This window comes from Cucurbita pepo, chromosome 11, assembly GCF_057944985.1.
Source record: "Cucurbita pepo subsp. pepo isolate OVF chromosome 11, ASM5794498v1, whole genome shotgun sequence".
Classification (NCBI taxonomy): domain Eukaryota; kingdom Viridiplantae; phylum Streptophyta; class Magnoliopsida; order Cucurbitales; family Cucurbitaceae; genus Cucurbita; species Cucurbita pepo.
The window spans coordinates 14,182,776-14,208,834 of record NC_141808.1 but is presented as its reverse complement, the minus strand read 5'-3'; the positions used below and the strand labels follow the sequence as shown (position 1 = coordinate 14,208,834).

Here is a 26,059-nt window from a genome sequence, read left to right as displayed (position 1 = left end):
GAAACTCCTCTGTTAAAAAATTTATGAGGTAAAAAGTTGAAGTTTTTTTAACCCTAAATTTCGGAGAATGTTATACTCCTAAACTGACATAACTTCTATGTGTTAAAATACAATCATTAACTTAATTTGTGATAAAAAAAAAATAAAAGAGGTTATGTACGTATCAATTTAAGAATATGAATATTACTATCCGATCAATTGGGTATACTAATGGGAACAAGGTCGTGTTTGCCACGTGTAAAAGTGTAACTCAACCTTCTCTAATCGCCATACAAAAACGTATTTGATGATATAGGTCAATGTGGAAGAGTAACGTGAGAATTACATGCATGATGATATGTACTTGTGTATTGCTACGACTCGATTTTTTAGGCTTCGATCTTGGACCGTGACGAAACAAGATAGGAAAAAAGTAAATTAATGATTTGTACCTCCTCTATGACTACGCACTCCTTACCCTTGACCAATGGTCAACGATCCCTAAAAAAGAAATGTAGAATGGGGTGAGTATAAAATACTCGGTAAGTAACCTAGTTGTAGGGTCTCATTATATCTTTATCGTCGTAAATTATCACGAGATGTTCTCTAGGCTCTAAAAAGGTCGTGCCTAAATTTATATAAATATCTAAGCATTTGGGAAGGTCTCGAAGTTCTTAACCGTGCTCTTGTCTAATACTTACCCCTTAGGGTTTGGGCAGGTTGTTCAAGCTTTTTGTTCTTTGACTCAAGTAGCTTGCTTTTCCTTGGGTGAAGGACTAATGTTCTAGGTTGAAGCTTTATCTGAATAAATTATGATAGAACAGTATGACATCTACTTATCTGAACATAACATGTGGAAGATTTACGGGCGGACTCTTCCACACAACCATAAAGTCACACTAAATCTAGGGAGCGATCCTGTGTACTGGCGAGCTACTATGTCAACCTGTGTGGTCTCACACCCCTCACAAGACCAAGTTTATAACACAAAGACTCTTTAGGAAACCCCATAGCTCTTGGGATTTATGTCCTAAATCCTCGTAATTAATTATTTAGTTTTTAACAATAATTTTTATTATTTTCTTTGTAATTTAATTGTTATCCATTGTATGAAAATCCAAGGTTAGTAATGTAATCTTGAACAGTATATTGAACAGTATATGGTTGACATACAACCGGATCGTGTTCAAGTAATAACCTAAAGAGTCTATAGTATATGGATAAGGTTGGATGTCTTATTTTGATAACACTATTGATATGACCCACTTTGTAATTGTTACAAATGATTTGATCCAAATCATTCATGTGGAGACATGTAAGTGGGGGTATCCTATACAATGAATTTGTATAAAATTGGACCAAGAAATATTTAATCTCTCTTTATAAATTCGTTAATTGAGAAGATTAATATTTCACATGATGATCATATGCGACTCGATATTAATCTTGAGTGAGTTATGAACTTCTGACTGTGAGGGCTAGAGTTGGGAACATAATATCAATTCACCCCTTTCCATATAAGGAAAGTAGATGAGTTGTTAAGTACTGATTTCGGGACTTGAACAATGGGGCCCACCCTCTCCTTGGCCTGAGAGGGATTTGGTTTATGATTGGATCATAGACAAATGTTTCATAAGAGAACAGTGGTACTTAAGATGAAAGACGTAATTACAGGGGTAAAACGGACTTTTGACCCAGCTATAATTATGAACAACTCCGACTTGCTTGTAATAGTTATATCAATGGACATAACTTATCCTACAGTGCATAAGAGTGCAACTCTAAGTCTATAGTGGAGTGACCTATGGTTAATGAATGGAAATTGCTTAATTAAAGAGTTTAATTAATGAATTTTATATCATTGGAGCTTATAATCCATAGGTCCATAAGGCCCCCTTACTCGCTCATCGTAATAAGATTCAATTTATTTAAAAGAAAATTTGAAGTGTTCAAATTAATAGGTAATATATTAGATATATTAAATATAAAGAAAAGATCAATTTAATTTAAAATATCAAATTAATATTTAATATATTAGATACATTAAATAAATAGAGAAAATATATTTAATTTGAAGAGTTTAAATTAATATTTAATATATTAGATATATTAAATAAAAATATATTTATTGTATTTATACCATTAAATATTAAATCAATTAATGTATTTAAATAAAAATATATTTAAAATTTGAATGAGATTCAAATTAGTTAAATATAAATTAGGATATCTTATAATATATTCTGGATATTAAATATGCAAATATATTATTTGACAAATATTCATCAAAAGTCCCTATAAATAGGATCCTCGTGTTGAGTCAAAGATATATCAATCTCCCCCACTTTTTATAGAGAACGAAACTGAATGAAATTACATCTCGAGAGAATTCTCAAAACTCTTTTCTTCTCCAATCCTTTTAGGATTTTCTTTCAAGAGAGTCCCACAAGCCTTGGCTTTGTGTTCGAGTCATAGCAAGGAAGACCTTGTGGAATGTTGAAGAACTTCTGCATGGTTAGAATACTCCCAGGAGTCTTGCAAGTTAGGGTTTCTACAAAGATAGAGTTCTTACTCTCGTATTTATTGCTTTTCTTTTAATTCATAATAAAATAGAAACGGTTCCCAATGCTTCCACTACGTGGATGAAGAGTTCATTCCCTTCACTAGCCATTTCCACTAGGTGATGACGTCTAGTCGCCTCGATGCGCTACCCTATTTGGCCTAAGCCTAACTCGATGATACCGCTCCTATAAACCTGCTACTTGGCAAGTGAAGGGAATGAACTCTTCATCCACGTAGCGGATGCATTGGGAATCATTTTGATTTTTATTAAGAATTAAAACAAAGCAATAAATAGAAAAGTAAGAACTCTACCTTTGTAGAAACCTTAGCTTGCAAGACTTCTCAGAGTATTCCAACCATGCAGAAGTTCTTCAACATTCCACAAGATCTTCCTTACTATAACTCGAACATGAGGTCAAGGCTTGTGGGAGCCTCTTGAAAGAAAATCCCAAAGGAATTGGGGAAAGAGTTTCGAGAATTCTATGGAGATATAATTTCATTCTCGAGAGAAAGGGGGAGAGATAGATATATCTTTGGCTCAACTCGAGGGTCTTATTTATAGAGACTCTCGGAGAATATTTACCAAATAATATATTTGCATATTTAATATATTAAGATATTATACCTTATATAAATCATATTTAGATATTATAAAATATTCTAATATATATTTAATTAATTTGAATCTCATTCAAATTTTAAATATATTTTTATTTAATGTATCAAAATACATTAATTGATTTAATATTTAATTGTATCAAAAACCATAAATATATTTTTCCTTTTTAATATATCTAATACATTAAATATTAATTTGAACCTTCAAATTAATATCATTTATATTTAACATATCTAATATATTAAATATTAATTTGAACCCTTTAAATTAAATATATTTTCTCTATTTATTAAATATTCATTTGACATTTCAAATTAAATTTATTTTCTTCTTGAATATTTAATATATCTAATATATCAAATATGAATTTGAACATTTCAAATTTCCTTTCAAATAAATTGAACCTTTTAGTGTTACTGTGAGCTAGCGATGGGACTTTATGGACCTACATATTAGAAGCTCCAATGATACAAAATTAATTAATTAAACTCTTTAATTAATCAATTTTCATTCATTAACTATAGGTCATAGACCTAGAGTTGCACTCTTATGCACTGTAGGACAAGTTATGTCCATCGATATAATCATTACAAGCAAGTCGATCCTTCACGAGTTGTTCATAATTACAGCTGGGCAAAAGTTCGTTTTACCCCTATAATTAACTCTTTCACTTTAAGTACCACTGATTCTCTAATGAACAATTTGTTTACGATCCAATCATAAACCAAGTCCTGCTTGGGCCAATGAGAAGGTAGGGCCCCATTGTTTAAGTCCCGAAATCAGTACTTAAAGAGAACAACTCGTCTACTCTCCTTATATGGAAATGAGTGAATCCCATCTCATAATATTATGTTCCCAACTCCCTCCTTGGTCTAAGTCCCCAAAATAGTAGGTATATTGAATCGGGTAAAAAAGTCATTCTCACTCATGTAAATTAAAGGACAAGCCCTCACAAGCACGAGTTCATAACTCACTCAGGATTAAAATCGAGTCACATATGATCATCATGTGAAATATTAATCTTCTCCATTAACGGATGTATAAAGAGAGATTAAATATTTCTTGGTCCAGTCTTATACAAACTCATTGTATAGGATATCCCACTTACATATCTCCACATGAATGATTTGGATCAAATCATTTGTAACAATTTCAGAATGGGCCATATCAATAGTGTTACCAGGATAAGGCACCCAACCTTATCCATATACTATTGACTCTTTAGGTTATTACTTGAACACGATCCTTTTGTATGTCAACCACATATTGTTCAAGATTACATTAATAACTTTGGATTTTCATACAATGGACAACAATTAAATTACAAATAAAATAATATAAATTATTGTTAAAAACTAAATAATTAATTACGAGGTTTTAGGGCATAAAATCAAAACTGTTCCCAATGCTTCCACTACGTAGATGAAGAGTTCATTCCCTTCACTAGCCATTTCCATTAGGTGATGACGTCTAGTCGCCTCGATGCGCTACCCTATTTGGCCTAAGCCTAACTCGATGATACCGCTCCTATAAACCTGCTACTTGGCAAGAACACAATTGGGCCCAACCTAGGTCACTAATAAGACTACGGGGTACAAGAGAAGATAGGGGCGGAGACTTTAGTAACATTGTTCACACTGCCAAAGCCCTGGAGAGCTTAGTCATCCCTGGGTGCTCGTGTCACAACTATACTAGGAAGAGAGTAGGTTGTGATCCTCACATGCAGAAAAACAAGGTGGTAATACGAAAGTGGAGTCCAACCAACCAAGCGAGACCGAGGTAGCTAAGTACCATGATGTAGCTGAAGATGACGGTGCACCATCCAACAAATCATATAAAATATGCATTGAAGTTAAGGTGAGACATAAGTAAGATGGAGGTAGCGAGTATACAAGAAGGAAAAAGATAGGCTTGATAAAGGGTTGGGTAGCGCCCCGGGCCTTAACCTTGAAAGTTGAAGTTTTAGAGGAAATTCGGGCATGAGGCTCTAGGGTTAAGTTTGCATATATGAAATATGAATGCTCGCTAAATTTGGTGTCAATCAAATATCAGACAGATGCTCTTACTAGGCCGTATGACCATTCACCAAAATCAATCCTACTCCAAGAAGATTGAAAATGTCTCAAAATGTATCTTACAGGAGACATGGTGTAAGCTTTCCACCACCCTTGGATCGTATGACCTAAGCGAGCTACCCTAATGGCACATATATGTGTCATAGTGAGGGAGATCGTTACTAGACGAGTGTCTCGAATAACTTCTTTTGAAATGAGTCTTTCAAGGACAGTGTCGGACAATGCAAGTGTGTCGGCATTGCACCCTTGCCCATGTGTTAGAGGTTTGTATATGCACTCGCTATCTAGTATGAAATCCATAAATGATATGACACGGACACGAGAGGGTCCAATGTCTCGATAGAATCTGGATGGATGGAGGTGTTGGGATGTCCCGACATTACGAATGACATATGGGGTCATTCTCGAGGGGCATGACCGAGTGGGCTTCAATGGTTGATGACATTAGGGAGTTGGGATGACATCAAGATATGTTGGTCGTGTTAGCTTGGAACCAAGATGACAAGTTAAGATGTGACATTGTACATGAGAGATCTTGGCCCGAGTAGAGAAAAGGTTGAACCGAATAACTTGGCCTAGTATAGGGGTAATATACTTCCTCCACATCTCAATCCAACCGAACCTAAAAATATAAGGATTTGGTTACTCAGTCTCATCAATCTGGCTTCATATATTATCATGCTTTTGGGTTGTGTTCGGGCCATTTTTCATAGAGGTACCATTGGTAACTTTTTTTTTTCTTGAACGAGCACCCATCGAGACGTTTAGAAAAACTCGTTTCTCATTTTGGTCTCTTACTATATTCACTAGAGATGTGAACTTCATCACCAAATTTCTTGTGTGCAATCAAGACTCAAATTAGAGGAGATTGTCGTAGAGGTTCATAGAACAAGACGCTCGATGGTTCTTGATTTAGTAGTGGGTTTGTTGGATCGGTCCAAATTTTTTAGTTCGGTTTGATCGGATTCAATTAGATCGATTCCATCCAACCGCTTTTGCTTACTTAGTTCAATTTCCAAGGTTAGTATGTCTCCATTCCTCTTATTCAAAGTGGGAATTTCATGGATTTAGCTATTTGGCAAGTAACTTCTAACTAAAGGGAGATTTTGAGCTTGCTTGTATTTGAAATTAGGTAAAGAACAATCTTGTTCGGTGATAAATGCTTTTGGTTTTTCAGTTAAACGTGTATAATGTGATTGATTTATCTTGTCATAAAATAATTTTCGGCACTTACACGTGGTATAATTGGGTAATTAGTCATTAAAGTCATCGAAAAGAGTGATCGATGTTACCATACCGAGTGAGACAATATTTTATTTCCTGGGTTTCGGGGATCAAAATTTTGATTTTGGTTACATAACGATGGTCCATAACTTTTTAAAACTGATCTCAAGCAGATAGACTAGTTGATCAGGGTTTCTATGTTTTGGTTAGATCAAGCTAGACGACCCTAATCTAGGACAAGTCACGAGCGAGTGACCATTTTTTAAAAAAAAAATTGTCCCTGTGATATGTTACCATATATATGTATGAATATCTAACTCCGACACAAGAACGTCTTACGGTGTATTTTCAGTACTCATAAGTTTCATTTTTAGCTAAATGAGCGTTATAGCAATTGGGTTGTGATATCTAGAAACGAAATATTATATTCAAAATTTCAAGAGACGCTTATAGAATAAAGTATGTTTAATTAGACCACTAAAAAATTACTGTATCACATTTTCCACCTTATGTCCATTTAGACGAGGAATAGAAAGAGATTAGAGAACATTTTCTTCAGTTAAATAAATGGGTTGAAGACGGGATTATATTCTCCGTCGTCGGTTTAATATAAATATATTTTCAATACATATTAAAAAAATTATATATAAATATATTTTTTCGCTATATTAAAAAAAATAAATGAATTAATTTTGAGACTATAATTACAGACTAAAATTTTAGTGGTTAATAACTCGGTTCTAATATTAAAATTTAAAGTTTATAGGTTTACTTCACAAATATATTGATTTATTATGATTTTTTTTTATCAATTTTTAATAAAAATTATATTGAAAAATGGAAATTTTAATAATAAAAATGGAAAAAAAAATATTCATGGAAAATCCGATACTCGTAAATTTTTTGCTGGAAATTTCCGTCCTGATTCCCGCAAAAATAAATGGAAAATTTCGCGGAGATGAAGAATAAAATAGGTGGTGAGGATTGGGATGGGGAAGGCTTCCCAACCCAGATTCGTTTCATGGACATCTCTACCCAAGGTTGCCATATAAGGTAATCTCGAGACATACAAAAATGTTGGTGTGAGAGGAGATCTACTAGTTAAGCAATTTTTTTCGAATATTAAAAAAAAAAAGTGCTTCTAATTGGTATACCGATCTCGAGCTTTGACGGAGCCAATTCCAAGCAATAGAAAGGTGTATCAATTATTGATTACATAAACCATGGGAGAACTCTAAGTCGACTATAAGGATCAACTCGTCGAACTGCCGTAGTCAAACTGCCCTACTGTTTAAATGCACATCAAAGTCTCCACAATTTTGAAGAGTTAACCATCTGTGCCACGACATAGAGTCATTTTGATGCTTTCATATATATATATATATATACACGAGCATATATATATATATATATAATTATTTGATAGTAAGTAACTGGAGGGAAAAAATCAAGTATATGTGAACTTATTTATGTATAAAATTGTTAGTAAAAGGAATTGATTCTACAGAATAGATTCTAATAATTTAAGATTCCAATCATGTGCAATCACGTGATTTTTTTTATTTTTTTTATTTTTAAGTTCTTTTTTACTTTATTATTATTTTTAAGTGATTTATGTGCGAACACGTGTGATCTGCCAATAAGTTAATTATTTATTTATTTTTTTCCTGAAAATAAGTTAACTATTTTTCTTTTTTATTTATTAAAAGCTAATTATTTTTCCACATATTTTATACCATTTTTTAGATAAAATAATATCACGTCTGAGTGTTATTGTTCCATTCACGTGGTTCAACTGGACCAACCCAAAAATGGTTCAAAAATAAAGTTACAATTCAACTCAATCTTACCATTCTTCTAAAAGGATTAAATTAAAAAAAACTTAACTTGTGACCGGTAAATATTTGATATTAAATCAACATGTACTGGGATTAAATATGATTTTTTAAATAATTTAAAAACAAAAAGAGCAATCTAACCTAACTCAACCCGAAAAAGTAATTTTTTAAATAATTTAAAAAAAACAGAGCAATCTAACCTAACTCAACCCTAATTTTTTAAATAATTAAAAAAAAAAAGAGTAATCTAACCTAACTCAACCGGAAAAAGTAAGGATGAGTTGGGTTGGGTTGGGTTAAGCGGCTAAACTGGGTAAGTGCCGTGCCAAGAAGAAGACAACAAAAACAATGAAAACGTTAAAATAGGAAAGCAAGCTGCCGGTGGCTCAGCATCGTTTTCAGTCCTAACACACCATCGATACAGACAAAGACATACAGCATTGAAATACACTGAGATTTAGAACCACAATCAAATTCTCCAGTTTTTACACCATAACAACCAAGTAAGTTATAAGCACCACCATACATAATAAATAAGTAAAAACAAACATAATTACCCCGACCCCCCCTCGGCTACTACAAGTCGACCAACAGAAACGCATCGAATCGGAATCAATCGAATCATCGGGAAGCTAAATAAACACGACAGACAACACACCGAATATCTTCGTGGGGGGTGGGGGGGCACGGGCACACACCATATCTCAAGAACAACCACAGAATTGAGTCTTTATCCAACCATGTTACATGTCTTCCTCAATGGGGACCTCCCAGCTAGGCCGACCTCTGGTTATCACATGCAAACCAACCAGAAGCCTTGTGTTTTGCTTTTGCTACTTCCACTAGAAAGATCCAAATCTTTTCCCCTTTTATTTCTATCTCTACTAGATCCCACCCTTTCTTGATCTACTACCACCCTGTTTAAGATTCGAGTTTCGATACGTCTCTGCTAGATCTATTGTATTTCATATGACTCCTTACCAGTTGTCCAGCTGCTATGGCAGACATGAGGGATAGCTCGCCTGCAAGAACAGAACCAGCCACAACGGTGGCTAAAAGCCTCGAGTTTGCTCCTGGAGATTCTTTGTTAGCACCCTTCACACCGAGAAGATTCAAACACGCGGACTGAGACGCGAGTTGAGTTCCACCTCCAACAGTACCAACCTGAAGTGAATAAGCAAGAAAGTATAATGATTTGAGTGTGAGATATAAGGATTATATGTGAAAACGACGAATGTAATGTATTAGTGACCTCAATGGAAGGCATCGTGACCGAGACGTGCAAATCTCTTCCGTTGTTTACTGCTTCCATCATAGTGATGCAGTGAGAACTCTCTACATTTTGTGCTGGATCTTGGCCAGTTGCTAAGAAAACTGCAGATACAATATTACTGGAATGAGCATTGAAACCACCAAGGGCGCCAGCCATTGCTGATCCAGTTAGATTCTTAAGCATGTTGAGCTCTACTAGACTCGCAACACTGGTTTTCAACACCTTCCTCACCACCTCCTCCTTTATTATTGCCTCACAAACCACAGACTTTCCTCGTCCTTCAATCCAATTTACAGCAGCTGGTTTCTTGTCAGCACAAAAGTTTCCTGCCAAATGAAGAGGCCAGTCAATTAGCATAAACTATATACAGCCTCATCGAATTTTAATCGAGAACCAAAACCAGAACCAGTTGAGAAAATCGAAGAAAATTCATGTCAGCGGCATAAAACAACTCATATATGTTGAGAAATCCATGCCCCAACGCATGACACAAAAGCCTACCGCTAGCAGATATTGTCCTCTTTATGCTTTCCCTTTCGGACTTCCCTTCAAAAATTTTAAAACGCATCTGCTAGGGAGAGATTTCCACACCCTTATAAAGAATGTTTCGTTCTCCTCTCCAATCAATGTGGGATCTGGACAAGATAACCAAATTATCTCCGATCGATGTGGGATCTGGACAAGATAACCAAATTATTCCCAAAACTATGGCTACCCATCAGATGAAAGATGGTATAGAAACTAATAACAAATCCATGCGACCCAACGCAGTACTTTAAGAACTAATACTTTCAAGGCAAGTACTGTAAACATTTCATTACTTCAAGATGTAAGTTTGCAGCTACAAGTATATATGACAGGGGAGAAGGAGAATGTGTAAGCTTTTCTTTGCTTGAAGGTGTAGTCAAATTAGTCTGAATCTACAATTATAAATGTGGACTGCGATGTGAAGGGCAGAGAGATGAAGGAAAAAACTATTTCATTAGATTCTTATTCTTTAACTTAATTCATAAGCTTACAGTACCACTGATCATATTCTTCTATTTCACATCAAAATGTGTCTTAAATTTCAATCAATACTCCTAAACGAGATAATTTAACATAATTTCCAGTATGTTTCCTCCTATAATCGATCATTCCATTGCAAGTAAGAAGAAATTGAAATTGAAAGGTAAGGATAGCAATAGAAAAATGGATGGGTACGAGAAGAACTAACCAGAGATACCAATGATTTCCATATCTGAGAAATCATGTTGAAGAAAATCAAGAACATTCTGAACCCCTTTAGATACCATATTCATTCCCATGGCGTCGCCTGTGCTGCAACAAAATCTTACGTAAAGATTCTTCCCAGCAATAGAGCACCGGATACTTTGAAGCCTGGCAAATCTACTAGACCTGCAAAATTGGAAACAAGTGCAGTTGTATTGGCATATCGTGATAAGATGAAACTTTGCCATTTTGAAACCTCAACTCTTTCCAGATTCTTCCATAAGTTGAATTTTGGATTCATCGACAAAACAAATACAAATTCAGGAATCAAATTTGAATGGGAAAACCAAAAAGAACGCAGAAAAGATGGGAAAACAATGAGAATCTTAAGGATCATAAGAAGTTGGAACCAAATGAAGAAAATCACCAATTGATAAAGTTGAAAGGGTCGAAGGCAAGATATGACGAAGTTTTACCTATTGAAAATGACGGCCAAGGTATCGAAATTATCGGGATCCTCCAAGAAAAACTTCAATTCAGATGCCCTTTTGGCGCTCCCAAACCTTACAACAGGCGCTCTGGTCATTCCATCTTTCAACAACATGCTCGTTGCTCCACCAGATGCATAGATCGCTTTGCAACCTCTATTGGTACTGGCTACCAAGCAACCCTCGGTCGTAGCCATCGGTATGGTGTACTCGAACCCATCCAGCAATAAAGGCCCCGCTATACCCACCGGAATCTGAACATACCCAACCGGCATTTCACAGCACTGCCCTAAAATAGACTCATAATCAAATCCTTCAAACGGAAGCCCTTGGATCGACCTTCCAGTCACCCTCTGCAGTGCTTCACGGCGAATGGAAGCGGCTCTTTTCGGATCCCCAAGTTTCGATTCCAAAGAGTACGACGGAACAGAACCATTCACAACCATTTTCACAACCTCTTCGTCCTCCTCCGGCAATGGAGTTGTATTCAACGGCTCGGCAGCGGCAGCGGCGGCGGCGGCGGCGGCAACCTTGGACGTCAAAGCGACAGCAGAAGCACAAGGAGGTGCAGCATAGCGATTATTGTCGATGAGAAGGGTTTGATCAATTTCATCGTCAAGATCCCACGCATCGGGAGAAGAACGCGCTATGAAAGATTGAACGAAGTCGATACCGAAAAATCCAAGAAGATAGATAAAGGAAGCCATGAGAGATACAATGGCAGCGATTTCAGAAAGCGTAACGACATGAAGAGGCGTAGAGTTTCGGATCTTATCGCGCCATCGGTGAAGAAGATAATAAGCGACCGAGAAGAACAGAGTGAAGAAGATTGTGTTGGTCAGGTACAGAGGAAGGGGAAGCGCATCAGATGCTTTTGGCGACGGGGCTTTCGAGTGTTGATGGTCGGCCGCCGATGCGTTTTCTTCGTTCCGATTGAAGGTACAGCTGGGTCCGCCCTGAACGGCGGTCGGACGCGGCGGTCGGGCAGAACGCCGTCGGTCCATTCAGCAGCTTTTCTCCGGCGAGAATAGAGGAAACAAAAATGGAGAAAGTGACTAATCGTGGCCGGCGTTTTGGCTGGAGGGCAAACAGAACGGCAGGGAGGAAGAGAATTTTATAGCCATTTTTTATATTAATTAATTAATTAATTAATTATTATTTTTTTAGCTCAAAAGTTAACCTTTTAAAAAGTAGGTTCACAGCTATTTTGATTTTTCTAGAAAAAATAAATAAATAAATGTTCATTTTTCATTTTTAATATTTATTTTACTTTTTAATAGTAAAAAATCGAAAATTCGTATAAAAAATGTTTCAAATTTATATTATTAAAATAAATTAATTCGGGTTGAGAAAAATGTATTTTAAAACAACCTTAAATAATTATTAAGAAACAGCGACATTGTGACAGCTCATTGAATAATTTTGAATTTTTGGAGATTTTATTCTCTTTATCTTTAGTGATGTTACATTGTTGTTGACTCTATTGTCTGTCACAGTTATATTATATAGTTTTAAATGTGGATTATTAAATTATTTATTTTTAAAATTTTTATGTAATATGTAATTAATAAATGAACAAAAACATATGGGATGACGTATTTGTTGAATAATTTATTAAATAAATAAATGAACAGAAAAGTAATAATAATAAATAAGTTTTGGGTGAAATTTGGAGACAAAATTATTATGCAAAAAGAAAAAAATTTAAGAAAATTTGTATGATTCTTTGGATCCTCTACCTATTTTATTAAGCCTTGGATAATGACTAAATTGCCCTTTTTGTCTTTTTGTGTAATTTTAATATTTGTTGAAATTTTATTTATTTACAGAAAAATAGTTGTCTGCTAGTTGGACTGGATCGTTTTTTACTCGAGCAAAATGGGTGCAACGAATATTTCATGGTTTAGAGGATTAAGATTCTCTTTTAATTAATTTATTTATTTATTTTTTTTTTTTGTTACTTAGATATTTCTTTTAGTTTCATTAGCTTTTGCATTTGCGTTAATTGATTTGTCTCGAGTATGTTGCTTTTTGATTTCGTTCATGTAGCACGTATAGTAGGGGTCTTGTGAGATTCCGCATCGATTGGAGAGGGAAAGAAGTGTCTGTGAGAATGTTAGGCAGGGAAGGAGAGTGGATTGTGAGATCCCAAATCCAGGAGAGAGGAACGAAACATTCTTTATAAGGGTGTGGAAACTTCTCTATAGTAGACGCGTTTTAAAAAACTTGAGGGGATGGCCGAAAGGAAAAACCCAAAAAGGATAATATCTTCTAGCGGTGGATTTGAGCTGTTACAAATGGTATTAGAGCCAAACAATGGGCGGTGTGCCAGCAAGGACGCTGAGCCCCGAAGAGGGTGGATTGTGAGATCCCACATCGATTAGAAAGAGGAACGAGTGTCAGCGAGAACGCTGGGCCTCGAAGAGGGGTAAATTGTGAGATCTCACATCGATCGGAGAGGGGAACAAGTGCTAGCGAGGATGCTGGGCCCCGAAGGGGGGTAGATTGTGAGATCCCACATCGATCGGAGAGGGGAACAACTGCTAGCGAGGATGCTGGTTCTCAAAGGGAGGTGGATTGTGAGATTTCACATAGATTGGAGAGGGAAACAAAACATTCTTTATAAGTGAAAACCTAACCTCTCCTTCTCCTTAGCGGACACGTTTCTTGAGGGGAAGCTCAAAAGGGAGGAAAACCCAAGAAGGAAAACACAAAGAGGACAATATCTGCTAGCAGTGGGCTTGGGATTGTTTCAGGTCCTCACATCTGGTTACACCATGGTTGATTTAGGGTTTGAGAACGTTTCTTATCCCCATGTTTCCTCATGCACTCGTTTTTGTGTTTTTACTGCATGCCGTACATCATCGTTCATATCTACTCATCAATCGCACACAAGGGGCTGCACTCAACACCAAGGATCGTCCATAGGTAAGTCAATGTCTCTATGAGTATCCTTTTGATTTCGATTTTTAGATTTGGATTTTGATCTCCGCTTCAGTTTATTTCAAGTTCCATCTTCATTTTTTGTTTCACCGTCACAACGCTACATCGCTACTGTCTACTATATGAGAGCGTCTTGGAGGACTAGTCATTGCAACATGACGTTATTACTTGAACATGATACTCATATATGTCAACCACATACGGTTAAAGATTACAATAGTAACATTGGATTTTTCATACAACATAATAATATTAAATTGTAAATAAAATAATCAAAATTATTATTAAAAATTAAATAATTAAGGACGAGTTTTATAACATAATCACAACAAGTAGTTGTTCGGAACTTCATTTAAAACTTTGACTTGCAAGATGAATTTAATTTGGCTAATTTTTAAGCGTATGCGTGAAATGTAATTGAACGGATTAAGTTCGCCTTATTGAAGCATGTTAGTGATTAAGAGCACGAGAAAATGCTTGAGTTTCATTCGTTGCCATGTGAATTTACGCAATTGGAAGTATGATAGGTTGTTTGGATATGTAATTTACGATATCCTAGCTATGATACACGTTTATAAGCTTTGTTATTAGGTTATTACGTGGGAGTTGTTAGAGTTATTTAACTAATCTCTAATAAGAAAATTATCTGGGTCACTCGGACTACGATTATATATTGTCGGGGATATTAAAGGTCGTTTGTTAACCTTTAATAGTGAGTTTTCTCGGTAAACATTGTCTACGTTTATATCAAATAGATTGGATGATATAGGTCCACTAAATACATGTGATACATAGTGTCATCGGGTTATTATGTGGAGACTGTTCAAAGGATCTTCAACTGTCCTCTAGCAATGAACCTATATCGAGGGTTAATGGTCCGTATAATATTGAGCATAGGAGTCCCTCTAACGCGATTATGACTTTATGGGGATTGTTAGAGAGTTGGTAACTAATCTTTTTGTAATGATATGTCTCGTGTGATAGAGTCTATATGTGATATCCCACATTGGTTGGGGAGAAAAACGAAACACCCTTTATAAGGGTGTGAAAACCTTTCCCTACCAAACACGTTTTAAAGTCTTAAGGGGAAGCCCGAAAGAGAAAGCGCAAAGAGAACAATATCTGCTAGCGATAGGCCTGAGCCGTTACAAATGGTATTAGAGCTAGACATCGGGCGAGTGCCAGCGAGGAGGCTGATCCCCAAAGGGGGGTAGAACAAGGCGGTGTGCTAGTAAGGACATTGGACCTTGAAGAGGGTGGATTTGGTGAGGGTCCCACATTGATAGGAGAAAGAAACAAGTGTCAGCGATGACGTTGGGCCCTAAAGGGGTGGATTGTGATATCGCACATTGGTTGAGGAGGAGCCCAAAAGGGAAAGCTTAAAAATGACAATATCTACTAGCGGTGAGCTTGAGCCGTTACACTATATATGTAAAAATATACCACGGATAGCTAGATTATTTAAATCATGGTGAACCCAATCATTATCTCCAGCTCAGAAAGGCTAGGTCTCGTAACTCTTAATGATAATAATAATAATCAATAACAAATTAAATATATTATTATTTTATATTTTATACCATATTTTTGTGATGCAAAACTCTCATTTAATTCCCTCATTTACTATATTTTATTTGAATTACTTTATAATTAATATCATTATGTTTCAATTATTTTATAATTAGTGTCATTTTATTTCAATTATTATATAATTAATTTAGTGGTATTCGAAAAAAATCTAATATCCAAAAATCTAATCCTCCCGACTCAACTCAACCTGTACAATTTGAGTTAGGTACGAACTAATTTGAGTTGAGTCACGTTCAAATAAATGAAATTTTTATAGATTAAGTTAGTTTACGACCACTGCAACTAAATATTTAAAAATAAATAAATATATATTTTAAGAATTAACATTTTACTTCATTAAAAAAGTTGAACACATGATCGGAATAACTTAAACCAATTCAGAGTCGGGTTTATTATTTAATAAGGTTGTTTGGATTGAAAAAAATTAAAAACCGAACCATTGAATTTGATCTAAAAATATTTCAACCCTACTCAACCCTGAACACCTCTAATTAATGGGTTTGTAATTCTTTTTCAATATAATTAAACAATTTCAAATTCCCATACAAATGTCATAAATAGGATATTTAAACCAAAGACTTACCACTCACATATAAATAAAATTATTTAATAATCGTACGTGACTCGGTCTTAATATTGAGTGAGTTATAAACTTCTACATATGAAGGTTTGTTCTTTGATTTGCATGTGTAAGAATGACTTTTGTAGCCGATTCAATATGCCTACCATTTTAGGACTTGACCAAATAGGGAGCTGATAATATAATTTCACGAGATGAAATTCACTCATTCCCATAAGAGACTTAGTTTCTTTTAAGTGTCATCACCTTCTCCCTGACCAGAGAAAGACTTGGTTTATGATTGGATCACAAACAAATGGTTAATTAGAGAATTAATGGTACTTCAAGTGAAAGATGTAATTACAAGCGTAAAATAACTTTTGACCCAAATGTAATTACGAACAACTTGTGAAAAATCAACTTGTTTATAATAATTATATCCATGTACACAACTTATTTTATACACGTATAAGAGTGCACTCTAAGTTTATTATGGAGTGATGAATGAAAATTGATTGATTAAAGAGAATAATTAATTATCTTTACTGTTTATTTATTTAATTATTTTGTGAGTGTATGCATAATTTTAAAAGTTTCAGAATTATGGATTTTTATTTGGCCTAATCAATCTAGACCGATATCGGACTTAGCCTAAATCAATCTAGGCATGTAATGGGTGTAACACCATGTTACCACATGAGAATCATACCGAACATATGGGGTGTGACCTCATAGCTCAACGAATTATTGAGATAAAATGTGAACCAACAATTTACTATGGAAGAATCATTAATGACACTTTAATATTCTCCACAAAGTAACCTGATAACCTAAAATGAGGGGAGTGACCTGTGCTGGATGTCACGGTCATGCTCGTCCAAGGCATGTTGCCCATGGCCACATGCCCATGACAAACCCAACCCTTCATGTCTTTGCATATTCTAGTGTTTTACTTTTATATTTCTAGGAAGTATGACGTTTCAGAAATATCATGTCTAGACCTGTCAGACATGAAATGCCTCAAAATGTACTATAGGGGGATACGACTAATTGTCAACTTCTCCCTACCCAAGGTTATATACTGTGAGCCGTTGTTATTTCTCTCTTACTTGCTTATATAACGTCTCTTTCAAAAATCTCTCTCTGCCCTCGTTTTCTAAAACCTTCTCTTAAAACTGAGGTCAGAGGTTCGAGCATACGTCGCTTGGCCATAGGCGACGTAAGAACGAATTGGCTTAGCTCACTTGTCGTTGGAAAGTGAGTGCCGCACAATCGCGAGTCCGCTGCCATTAAAAGTGCGATTGTGACAAGTGGTATCAGAGCTTTGTAAGCTCCGTGAAATAGCAAAGACCGAAAACATGTCGACGACAAAGTCGACACCCAAATCACAAGCCGACCGACTTACTTTAATAGAGGAGGAAATGCTATTCCTCAAAGAAGTCCCTGACACCATCCGCTTCCTGGAAGCACGGGTGAAAGAATTGAGTGGAAAAGTCGTAGAGATCGACGCAATGGGTAACCGCCTGGATGGGTTGCCAATCGCAGAACTGATGTTTCGAGTGACCTCACTCGAAGAAAAAGTTACTCCTACGAGCAGCCCAAGACCGTTTGGTAGCCCTGATAGCTCTGTTGTGTACAAACAGGGACGTGGCGAAGAGTTCGACGTGCTACAAACTACAATGATGAGTTTGTTCAATGGATTAGCTGACGAATTCAGAACAACGATCGATGACATCCAAGAAAAGATGTCTGCCATGAGCACCCAAATTGAGGTAACCATGAAAGCCATGGAGAATGTCTCGGCTGGGCAAACTAATACAGGCTCCAACAAACTAAAGTTCCGAGACCCTAGATCTTTCAAAGGGAACCGGGATGCCAAAGAGTTGGAGAACTTCATCTTTGATGTCGAACAGTACTTCAAAGCCACACCGGCTTGTACCGACGACATAAAGGTGATAGTAGCCTCGATGTATCTCATAGACGACGCCAAACTTTGGTGACGTACGAAGGTGTAAAACATCGAGGATGGATTGTGCACCATAGACTCGTGGAAAGACCTCAAGAGAGAATTGAGGGACCAATTCCTCCTCGAAAACGTAGACCATCTAGCAATGGAAAAACTAATAGCCCTAAAGCAAACTGGAAGCATAAGGGACTATGTCAGACAATTTTCGACCCTGATGCTAGATAGGGGCACATCAGAAAGGACAAGGTGTTCTTCTTTATAAATGGGTTACAATCGTGGGCCAAAACAAAAGTACACGAGAAAAAGGTCCAAGACCTAGCTACCGCAATTGCCAGCACCGAGAGAGTCCTAGACTATGGGAACGAAGCGGGATACCAAAGAAAAACAACACAGGCCCCAAACACTGGGGACAAAACATATAAGCCGCCAGGTCATCGAAATAGAAGCCCCAACAGGCCAAAAGGAAGTAACGACAGACCAAGCGAGTGGACAGATAGACCTCCTCAGAACAACCAAGCGGGGACATCTCGAGGACCTTACCCTCAAAGGAACCACCCGACGACACCTTTACAATGCATATTGTGTAAAGGCCCCCACAAAGTGTCCTACTGTCCTCATCGAGCCTCCCTCACTGCACTCCAAGTGTCCATTCAAGAGAGCAACGACACAAGAGTCGAGACTATGCTAGACAAGAAGGAAGATCAAGACAACCCCCGAATGGGCGCGCTCAAATTCTTGTCAGCCCTCCAACGGAAGGTCGACCCGAAGGAGATAATAGAGAAAGGGCTTATGTTTGTGGATGCGACAATAAACTCTCAATCGAGCAAGAGCATCTTGATAGACTCAGGAGCGACTCACAACTTCATCGCCGATCAAGAACCACGAAGATTGGGACTCACCATAGAAAAAGACTCTTGAAAAATGAAAGCTGTCAACTCCGAGGCCTTGCCTATTGTGGGAGTTTCCAAAAGAGTCCCCTTCAAATTAGGGGCTTGGACAGAAGAGCTGGACCTTGTCGTAGTCTGCTTGGACGACTTTGACGTGGTACTTGGGATGAAGTTTCTCCTAGAACAAAGTTATCCCAATGCCACTGGCGAAATGCTTGGTGATCACCGACCGCAACCCCACAGTAATACCTGCAAGCATCAAGCAGCCAAGTAATCTTAGAATGATCTCGGCCATACAATTGAAAAGAGGACTCGCACGAGAGGAACCTACATTTATGGCTATACCACTGATGGAAGAAGTGACCACTGAAGAAACTATCCCAAACGAATCAAGGAGGTACTAAACAGTTATGCTGACATAATGCCAGAGAGCTTACCATAAACATTACCACCTCGTCGAGGCATTGATCACGAAATTGAACTCCTTCTCGGAGTTAAACCCCCAGCGAAGAACGCATACCGAATGGCTCCCCCTGAGCTTGCCGAATTGAGGAAACAACTAGATGAGTTGTTGATGGCAGGATTCTTCCGCCCGGCAAAGGCACCTTACGGAGCCCCCGTACTATTTAAGAAAATGAAGGATGGGAAGTTCCGTCTGTGCATAGATTATAGAGCCTTAAACAAGGTGACGGTACGCAATAAATACCCACTGCCGATAATATCCGACTTGTTCGACCAACTTCACGGGATCAAATACTTCACGTAGTTGGACTTACGATCAGGGTACTACCAAGTACGTATCGCCGAGGGGGACGAGTCCAAGACAACGTGTGTAACTAGATATGGGGCCTTCGAGTTCTTGGTAATGCCTTTTGGCTTGACAAACGCCCCAACTACGTTTTGCATGTTAATGAACCAGGTTTTCTATGAATACTTGGAACAGTTCGTCATAGTATACCTCAACGACATAGTTGTATACAGCACAACCCTAAAGGAGCACAAGGTGCACTTGAAGCTGGTATTTGACAAGCTGCAGTAGAATCAGTTGTACGTCAAGAAAGAAAAATGTGTCTTTGCACAAACATGCATCAACTTCCTTGGACATGTCATCAGTTGTGGACAAATCGAGATGGATAGCGATAAGATAAAAGCTATCCAAGAGTGGAAAGTCCCTACTTCCGTATCCAATGTGCGGTCCTTAGGATTAGCAAACTACTATAGGCGGTTCGTCGAAGGGTTTTCACGACAAGCCGCCCCCTTAACGGAGCTCCTGAAGAAAGACCACCCTTGGTCGTGGTCAAATAAATGTCAAATGGTCTTTGAAGATCTGAAAGCAACCATGACGAGGGGTCCTGTCCTCGGGTTAGTAAATGTTACAAAGCCATTTGAAATAGAAACAGATGCTTCCGACTTTGCCCTAGGCGGTGTCCTTATTCAAGAAGGCCACCCCATCGCTTATGAAAGTCGAAAGCTCAATGATGTCGAACGGAGATACACTGTCTCCGAAAAAGAAATGTTGGCTGTAGTCCATTGCCTACGAGTCTGGAGACAATATCTCTTGGGATCACAGTTCATAGTGAAGACGGATAACAGCGCCATCTGCCACTTCTTCGATCAACCAAAATTGACGGCAAAATAAGCCCGATAGCAGGAGTCGTTGGCGAAATTCGACTTTAAATTCGAACACAAGGCAGGGAAGAGTAATCAAGCAGCGATGCTGAGTCGGAAGGGCGAACATGCGGCCCTGTGCATGTTAGCCCATATTCATTCAAGTAAGATCGATGGATCGATGCGCGACATCGTCAAAGAACATTTACACAAAGACCCATCGGTCAAAGCCATCGTTGAGCTAGCTAAAGCCGGGAAGACACCACAATTTTGGGTCGAGGGAGACCTTCTAATGACTAAAGGAAACAAATTATACGTCCCAAGAACGGGAGAACTGAGAAAGAAGCTCATTCAGGAATGTCATGATACCTTATGGGCCGGACACCCTGGGTGGCAAAGAACATATGCCCTAATAAAAAAGGGGTACTTCTGGCTGAATATGCGGGACGACATCATGCAGTACACCAAGACGTGTCTCATCTGCCAACAAGACAAAGTCGAAAAAGCCAAAGTCTTGGGACTCTTGGAACCTCTACCTATGCCAACAAGGCCTTGGGAAAGTGTATCTCTAGACTTCATAACACACCTCCCAAAAGTCGGGGAATATGACGCCATCTTAGTTATCGTAGACCGGTTCTCAAAATACGCAACACGTTCGTCCCCACTCCCAAATTATGCTCGGCTGAACTAATAGCCCAACTATTTTTCAAACACGTTGTCAAGCTATAGGGCATTCCGTCGAGCATCATCAGTGATAGGGATGGTAGATTCATTGGCACATTCTGGACCAAACTATTTGCCTTCTTGGGAACGACTTTAAACATCTCCTCGAGCTATCATCCTCAAACCGATGGACAGACGGAACGGTTCAACTGCTTGCTCAAAGAATACTTACATCACTTCGTCGACGCTCGCCATAAGAACTGGATATAACTGCTAGATGTCGCTCAATTCTGTTTCAATTGTCAAACGAGCTCGTCTACCGGGAAGAGTCCCTTTGAAATTGTAAGTGGACGACAACTGGCCTTGCCTCATATTATTGATCATCCTTATGCAGGAAAAAACCCTCAAGCTCACAACTTCACAAGAGAATGGAAGCAGACAACAGATATAGCTCGGGCATATTTAGAGAAAGCTTCCAAGCATATGAAGAAGTGGGCGGACAAGAAGCGTCGCCCCCTCCAATTCCAAGGAGAAGATCAAGTCCTCATCAAGTTGAGACCAGAACAGATCAGATTTCGCAGTCGAAAGGACCAGAGACTAGTTCGAAAATATGAAGTCCCGGTTGAAGTCCTTAAAAAGATCGGGGCTACCTCCTACAGAGTTGCGCTACCCACATGGATGAAAATCAACCCAGTAATTCATGTGAGCAACTTGAAGCCCTTTCATCCTGACCTGGACGACGACCAGCGAAATGTAACCACGAGACCGAGCATCAATCTGAAACAAAGAGACAGCAAAGAAATAGAGGAGATCCTAGCCGACAGAGTTAGGAAGATAGGAAGACCTGTACGGACGATCCCAACCCTTCATTTCTTTTCATATTCTAGTCTTTGACTTTTGTATTTCTAGAAAGTATGACGTTTCAAAAATATCATGTCTAGGCCTGTCAGACATGAAATGCCTCAAAATGTACTATAGGGGGTACAACTAGTTGTCAACTTCTCCCTACTCAAGGTTATATACTGTGAGCCGTTGTTATTTCTCTCTTGCTTGCTTATATAACATCTCTTTCAAAAATCTCTCTTTCGAAAATCTCTCTATGCCCTCGTTTTCTAAAACCTTCTCTTAAAACCGAGGCCAGAGGCTCGAGCATACGTCGCTTGGCCGTAGGCGACGTAAGAATGAATTAGCTTAGCTCACTTGTTGTTGAAAAGTGAGTGCCGCACAATCGCAAGTCCGCTGCCATTAAAAGTGCGATTGTGACACTAGACTCGGTCAATCGAGATAGTTTACTACTAGAGGTTAATTGGCAACCCTCTAATAGTCCGCACATAGCAATCTAATAATGCTAGCTACTGAGATACAATGTGGACCCTGTCAATCTAGAAATATCACTTCTAAAAATTAGTTGGTGACCTTTTAATATTCCGTGTTACAAATTAACATGAATATGAAGCGCCACTTAACCATATAACATATGCACGGAGGGACGAATTATATATACAATCATTTAAACATATTTTTACTTACAACATACATAATAATCTCATATAACATACTATAACATTTCATTCTCGATCATTTATATAAATCAGGCTTATGCAAAATAGTAGACGTTCATGTGTCACATTATTTATTCACATTCAACATTCGGACCACGCTTATTTCAAAGAAGTTTAGGATGTAGAAATAACATGTTCGTTTTCTCTATATTTCACGAAAACTTTGGACGCTTTGAAATATGTAAATCAAAATAATCCTAAAGCTAGATAAAACTAAACTAAGTCCAACATAATTAGATCAGATCGAAACTCTTACTAGTACGTACTGTTCACAATGCTTTCTCCTTCCTCCTAGACATGTATCTTTCGATACCAACAATGGTAAGTCAGAGATGAGAAGAAAGGTAACCGACCGAAAAATGAAGAACAGGATAACCCAAAATCTTATCATGATTTGGCTAGTAGCAACCATGGGAATAGTGGAGATTATTGGATGATGAAAGTCCCACATCGACTAATTTAGGGAATGATCATGGGTTTATAAGTGAGGAATACTAACTCCATTGGTTTGAGGCCTTTTGGGGAAACCCAAAACAAAGCCATGAGAGCTTATGCTCGAAGTGGACAATATCATACCATTGTGGAGAGTCATGTTCGTCTAACAGAGATAACCTCAAAATAAACAACCAACCATTGTGGAGAGTCGTGTTCGTCTAACAGAGATAACCTCAAAATAAACAACCAACCATTGTGGAGAGTCGTGTTCGTCTAACAGAGATAACCTCAAAATAAACAACCAACCATTGTGGAGAGTCGTGTTCGTCTAACAGAGATAACCTCAAAATAAACAACCAACCATTGTGGAGAGTCGTGTTCGTCTAACAGAGATAACCTCAAAATAAACAACCAAGAACTTTAAATTGGTCACAACTGAGGTGAAATAGGCGATGAAGTGTGATGGTTTATTCAAACTGTCAGAGTAGACGATAACCAACCAATGATAGTAAAGAAAGAACAAATGGGTCAAAGGTCTTGAAGATACTGATGACGTTAAATGAAACGTCGGAGAAATCTAGCAAAAATATCCATTTTTATACCTTACACATTTCTCTTTCTAAACAAAACCCGAACCTAATGGAAATGGAAATGAAAAAATATTGAAAAAAAAGTTGAAATTTTCCTAACCCATCATCTTAGAGTTAAAAAACTAGAGATGATTCAATTGTTAGGTTATGGAGCCGGCTACTTATTTATAGCTCAGTCAACGGTTATACACAGTAAAGCTAAAAACTATATTTGATAAATGAGAGAGTAAATTATCGTAATAGTAAATAGCTATATGTAGTAAAAAGGTATAGTATATATATCAGGCAGAGTTTGAAAATGTGTATTCTCTGTATTCTCTCTTACAGTACATATACGAAGTCATCAATACAAAACCTTTAGTCAATATTCTCCTTGAATTTTTTTTATCATGTTCTTTGTGTTCATCTAGATCAAGTGTGTGCGTTGTTGTGCAATCCTAACATCAACGAGTATGAAGAAGATTAGAGTTTTATAGATGAAAGAAACGCTTAGAAGCAACCGTAGTAAGAGAGAAATTAATGAGGACAAAGATTTCTTCCCCACCACAAACAAGTGCACACAAGATGTCCCTTAAGACATTGATATGACTTTTGGACTCTTAAGAGATAAACATAAGAAAAGATACTTCTTTTGGTGTCCTATATTAATGGGATGCTCCATGTGGAACTCTAATCCACTTAGCTTGGTAGGGTCAAGAGAATGCCCTTGGAAGAAAAATGACACATTTTTAAGGGAAGATGTAGACTAATTACTAAGTTCTTGAACGAGGTAAAGCTGCTTTTCTCCTGAACCTCGGGAAAGCTGCTTCTTTCATCTCACAGGTCATCATAGAAACCCTCATTTTTTCGAAGCACTATCTATCCCTTTCTGCGTCCATATTAGTTTAGGTCGATCAACAAAATTCTTATCGAACTAGCTTTATCTAATCTTATTTTCTTTTTCAAATCCGACCTTATTCTACTGTATCTCCTCCAAAAAACCCTCAATCTTCAAGCTCCTTATACAGGTCGGGCAAGTTTGGATGCCTCGAGTAATCTTTTAAGTTGATATGTTGTGATTCAACTTAGCTGTCAAGTAATATTTTTATTCAAGTGTTGATAAAGGGCGGTCAAAGAAGCAATATTCACCTTAACCCATATGTACAAATTTTTGGTACGTAATATAATCTAGAAGTTCTAAATGTCTGAATGTAATAAGTCGAGAAAGTTGTTAGATTGAGAAACAAAATTATTACAAACAGAGAATATTCAAAACTTTACTAAACAGTTATACATCATGCTAACAAAAAAGTATTTACTCTAGAATGATGTAAACTTAAAAATATAGTTGCCCTTATATTAATACATCAAAATTAGAAGCATAAATATAGAAAATTCATAAACCAACTATATTTCTTTCTCTGAAATACAAAGTAAACTTGTTAGCGGCAGCTCAACTTGCGACGACACGTATATGAAGAGAACGAAAGTTTGAGTTCTCACTCAACATATTTTTCAACTTTAAAATAAGTTTAATTTCTGTGATTCTCGTTAAAGAAGATCGTGACAACAAAGATATAAGGTGTAGTACATTGGTATGCATGACTCCTAAGTTCTAGACTACCCTTGTCTAAATTATAGATCATGTTGTTAGATGAACTCGTTGAATTATTTTACGGGTTGAGATGGTAAATCACATTCATTTTACATATTTATTAATCCGTGTTTCATAACCATTTAAATCACAATTACCCTTATTTTTTCTGTACATGATTCCTCGAAAACCAAGAAGAAGAATCACACGGAGGCATATGCTCCCATTGCTCCTATGGAATGTCCAACTAACCACATAAAAGGTTGAGATTGAGATGCTCAAAAAGAATCTAATATAAATCAAGAAGGTAGGAAAGTAATCGGATTAATAAAGTCAATTTGAGCATAGTTCAATCAGCAAATATATATCTCGACCAAAAGCTCAAAAGTTACAACCTCCACCTAATCACTCTT

At 37.3% G+C, this 26,059-nt stretch overlaps 1 protein-coding gene across 1 annotated transcript; it reads right to left on the bottom strand.

The window, feature by feature from the left end:
- Nucleotides 1–8,730: 8,730 nt before the first annotated feature.
- HMG1 (hydroxy methylglutaryl CoA reductase 1) lies at nucleotides 8,731–12,368 on the bottom strand. The gene is made up of 4 exons (XM_023690266.2): nucleotides 11,259–12,368; nucleotides 10,787–10,968; nucleotides 9,550–9,896; nucleotides 8,731–9,461 (listed from the first exon to the last, which is right to left on the bottom strand). The coding sequence occupies exons 1-4, from the start codon at nucleotides 12,272–12,274 to the stop codon at nucleotides 9,219–9,221; spliced, it is 1,788 nt and encodes a 595-aa protein (XP_023546034.2). The 5' UTR covers nucleotides 12,275–12,368; the 3' UTR covers nucleotides 8,731–9,218.
- Between the last annotated feature and the right edge of the window lie 13,691 nt (nucleotides 12,369–26,059).

Excerpts from the sequence above, each read along its gene's own strand:
- HMG1 (XM_023690266.2), bottom strand. The coding sequence starts at position 12,274 with ATGGACCGACGGCGTTCTGCCCGACCGCCGCGTCCGACCGCCGTTCAG. Across the intron at positions 10,969-11,258 it reads TTGGCCGTCATTTTCAATAG|GTCTAGTAGATTTGCCAGGC; the intron begins GTAAAACTTCGT and ends CCAATTTTGCAG. Across the intron at positions 9,897-10,786 it reads GGAAATCATTGGTATCTCTG|GAAACTTTTGTGCTGACAAG; the intron begins GTTAGTTCTTCT and ends TTCATTTGGCAG.